Source organism: Cebus imitator, unplaced genomic scaffold (assembly GCF_001604975.1).
Source record: "Cebus imitator isolate Cc_AM_T3 unplaced genomic scaffold, Cebus_imitator-1.0 Scaffold520, whole genome shotgun sequence".
NCBI lineage: Eukaryota > Metazoa > Chordata > Mammalia > Primates > Cebidae > Cebus > Cebus imitator.
Window position 1 is genome coordinate 718,133 of NW_016107835.1, and position 4,051 is coordinate 722,183.

At 53.0% G+C, this 4,051-nt stretch overlaps 1 protein-coding gene across 1 annotated transcript in view; it reads right to left on the reverse strand.

Moving 5' to 3' along the window:
* Positions 1 to 659, reverse strand: part of CCNB3 (cyclin B3) — an 82,761-nt gene extending 82,102 nt beyond the window's left edge. Inside the window, exon 1 of the mRNA XM_037733372.1 lies at positions 550 to 659. Coding sequence (XP_037589300.1) covers positions 550 to 659 — 110 coding nt within the window. The remainder of the gene's footprint in view (positions 1 to 549) is intronic.
* Positions 660 to 4,051: the final 3,392 nt, after the last annotated feature.

Below are 4,051 nucleotides of genomic sequence, written 5' to 3' on the forward strand. Positions count from 1 at the left end.
TTTGAGACAGAGTCTCACCCTGTCGCCCAGGCTGGAGTGGTGCAGTGGTGTGAACTCAGCTCACTGCAACCTCCCCCTCCCAGGCTCAAGTGATCCTCCCACCTCAGCCTCCTAAGTAACTGGGACTACAGGCATGCACCACAACACCCTGCTAATTTTACCTTATTTCTTTTACTTTTTGGTAGAAGCAGAGGTTCTGCTACGTTGCCCAGGCTGAAATTCAAAGTCCTTCCCTCAAGTGATCTTCCCTCCTCAGCCTCCAAAGGTGCTGGGATTACAGGAGTGAGCTGCCACACCCAGCTGTCACCAAGTAATAGTATATTTTGTAAGGCCGGTTGCCTCGCTGGGAGGCTGGACACACCCACCTCTGCACTCAGCACCTGACTCTACACCCAGCACCAGGCTCTGCACTTGGCATCTAGCTCTGCCACATGGCTCCCTTGGAAGGCTCCGGCTAATGCAACCTCACCCAGGAGCTGAATAAATTGGCATTTAATTTTCTTATACTGGCCTCAGTTTCCTCATTTTAAACTCGGCAATAACCCTTACAAGTGGTGCCGAAAACCTGGGAGGACTTCAAGACCCCTCCTGGGGGAAACTGACTCCTCTACCATAAGGCGAACCAGGGAGCCACTGCCCCTCTGATCATCTGCAGCCATCACCCGGTAAGATTCCTACTGCCCATAACCCCATCCTCTGTTTGCTCCGAACCTTGGGGTACCCTGTCCGTAATCATGGCCGCGTCAGGGACTCCTTTCCCTCTTGAGATGTGGGTCTCGTGGAGACGTCCCGGTGCCCCTGCTCACCTGTTCCAGAAGACAGGAATATTGTGGAGATGTCCCTATACTCCTGTCCTTCCCCGTAACCTCCGGTAGTCAGGTGTTGAGGTCCGGATCACCGCCATTCCTCACTCATGACTATCCCACAACAGAGAGGGAAATATGGGTAATCAGGAGTCCCGCCTAGACCCCAAGCCGCCATTGGGGTGTCTAGTCCAAAATTTACCCAAGCTGGGCCTCTCCATAAAAAAGAAAAGGCTGCTTTTCCTCTCCACCATGGCCTGGCCCCAGTATTCTCTGGACAACCAGTCCAAGTGGCCACCAGAGGGAACTTTCAATCTTGGCATTCTAACCAATTTAGACAATTTCTGTCAAAGAAATGGTAAATGGTCGGAGGTTCCCTACGTTCAGGCCTTCTGGTATCTCCGCTCCTGTCCCACCCTCTGTTCCTCTTGCACCACTGCTCAGGTGCTCCTGGCCAAAGAAACTCCCTCACCGCCCTCGGCCCCCCCACCATCCTCCTCCTCCTTTTCCAACCCCAACCCACCCAAAGAACTCTCCTTTCCACTCACTCGACTCACAAATCCTCTGCCATATGTGGAACCTCAACCCCCTCCGGCTCCTCCTCTTCCTGGTCCCAACCTAGCCTCTCCTGTTAGTGCTCACACTTGCTCACACTGTGCTCCTAACAATAAAACCTCCCTCCTTTGCCCTCTTCGTGAGGTTGCTGGAGCAGAAGGCATTGTTCAAGTACATGTTCCCTTCTCCCTCTCTGACCTATCAGCCATTGAGAAGTGCCTAGGGTCATTTTCCACCAATCCTACTGCTTACACCAAAGAATTCCACTACCTCACCCAAGCTTACGACCTCACCTGGCATGATACCTATGTAATTCTGTCCTCCACCTTCACCCCAGATGAGCGTGACTGCATCCTTATGGCAGCCCAGGCACATGCTGATCAGGTACATCTCACAGACAATCAGATGCCAGTAGGTGCGGCGGCAGTGCCCGAGGCTGACCCTAATTGGAATTATCAAACTGGTCAAGATGGCCACAGCTGCCAGGACCAAATGCTACAGTGCCTCCTAGCGGGCATGCAAAGCGCAGCCCAAAAGGTAGTTAATTATGATAAGGGAAATAACTCAGGGTTCTACTGAAAACCCAGCCACCTTCCTTGACCGATTAACTAATGCTATGATCCTCCATACCCGGCTGGACCCGGCCTCTTTACCAGGAGCTACAGTTCTAACCACCCATTTCATCTCTCAGTCAGTGGCTGACATTAGAAAGAAACTTTAAAAGGCTGAGGAGGGCCCCCAAACTCCCATACGAGACCTGGTAAACATGGCATTTAAAGTTTTTAATGGCCGAGAAGAAAAGGCTGAGGCCACCCGCCAGGCCTGTCTACAGCAAAAGGTAAGCCTCCAAACCCAAGCTCTTGTGGCAGCCCTGAGGCCGGCAGCCCACCAGGCACCTGGTGAAGGGGATCCATCAAAGCCTGCCAAGAACTCCAGAGGTGTTCCGCCCGGGGCCTGTTTCAAGTGTGGTCAGGAGGGACACTGGGCACGTCAGTGTCCATGTCCCCGACCACCTACCAAGCCCTGCCCGGACTGCAAGCAGCGTGGATATTGGCGCAGTGATTGCCCATCCTGGACTACAGGCCCACCCCCCCGCACCTCTATGTGGAGGGCAGGCCAGTCCGCAGGAAGCAATCCCATCGCTTGAACTTCTCGGCCTTCCGGACGACTGACGCAGCCTGGACTCGAAGACCCCCATCACCCTTGCCAAGCCCAGGGTAATGCTGCAGGTAGCGGGTAACTCCATTTCCTTCTTAGTGGACACAGGGGCTACCTATTCTGTATTGCCTTCCTACTCAGGACCTAGCATACCTTCCCAGGTTTCAGTCATGGGAATTGACGGCAAGCCTTCCTGTCCTAATCAAACCCATCCTTTAGCCTGTGTCCTCGAGGGACACCCCTTTTCCCACTCTTTTTTAATTATACCCTCGTGCCCAGTCCCCCTTTTAGGACAAGACATTCTTCAGACTGTGGGGGACACTCTCCAACTCACTGGCCCCTCACACTCAAGCCCTTCATCCGCTCACCTCCCACTGCCACTCCTAACTGACGCCATGCCCTGTCTTAACTCCTCGCCCAAACCCCCTATCCCTCCTAACGTAGTTAATCCCCTGGCATGGGATACCGCCAAGCCTGTAGTGGCCAAACATCATCCCCCAGTTAAGATACTTGTCAAAGACCCTACCCACTTTCCTTCACGTCCTCAGTTCCCCATCTCGAAAACCCACCGTCAAGGCCTGAAGCCTATCATCACCCACCTGCTAGCCCAGAAACTACTCATTCCCACCAGTTCCCCTTGTAACACTCCTATCTTGCCGGTCCAAAAGCCATCTGGCGGCTACCGCCTGGTTCAGGACCTGCACCTTATCAATGAGGCAGTAGTACCCCCCCACCCTGTAGTCCCCAACCCATACACCCTATTATCAAACATTCCCTCCACTACCTCTCATTTTACAGTTCTTGACCTCAAGGGTGCCTTCTTTACCATTCCTCTTCACCCTGAGTCCTACTTTCTCTTTGCCTTCACATGGACCAATCCTGACACCAAGCTGTCACAACAGCTTACCTGGATGGTCCTGCCTCAGGGATTCAGAGACAGCCCTCACATTTTTGGACAAGCCTTGACAGCCGACCTTGGCTGCCGCCCCCTTCAACCCCGTCTCCTTCTCCAGTATGTGGACAACCTGTTACTTTGTAGCCCCTCCCTCTCCCTATCCCAACAGCATATTGCCACTCTCCTTAACTTTCTTGGATCTCAGGGATACCAAGTATCTCCCTCCAAAGCACAGTTATCAGTCACTCAGTGGTCTACTTGGGCATTTGCTTCACCCCCAAAACTAAAAGCCTAACAACAGATTGCCGGAAAGCACTTCTTTCACTGCAGCCCCCGGAGACTGCTGGCCAGATTCTCTCCTTTTTAGGATTTGTAGGTTTCTTCCACCACTGGATACCTAACTTTGCCTCTCCAGCTAAACCTCTGTACGTGGCAGCTAAGGATATCCCCAAGGGACCTCTCTCCCATCCTTAGGTTGTAAAATGGGCTTTTAAAACTCTCCAAACCGCTCTGTCCACTGCACCCCCACTTCATCTGCCGGACCTCAATCACCCCTTTTATCTGTTCACTGCTCTCTCTAGCATCCTCTCTAGTGGTGGCCGGGCTGGGTAGCAGCACTCTAGGCTACAGTGTCACCCCA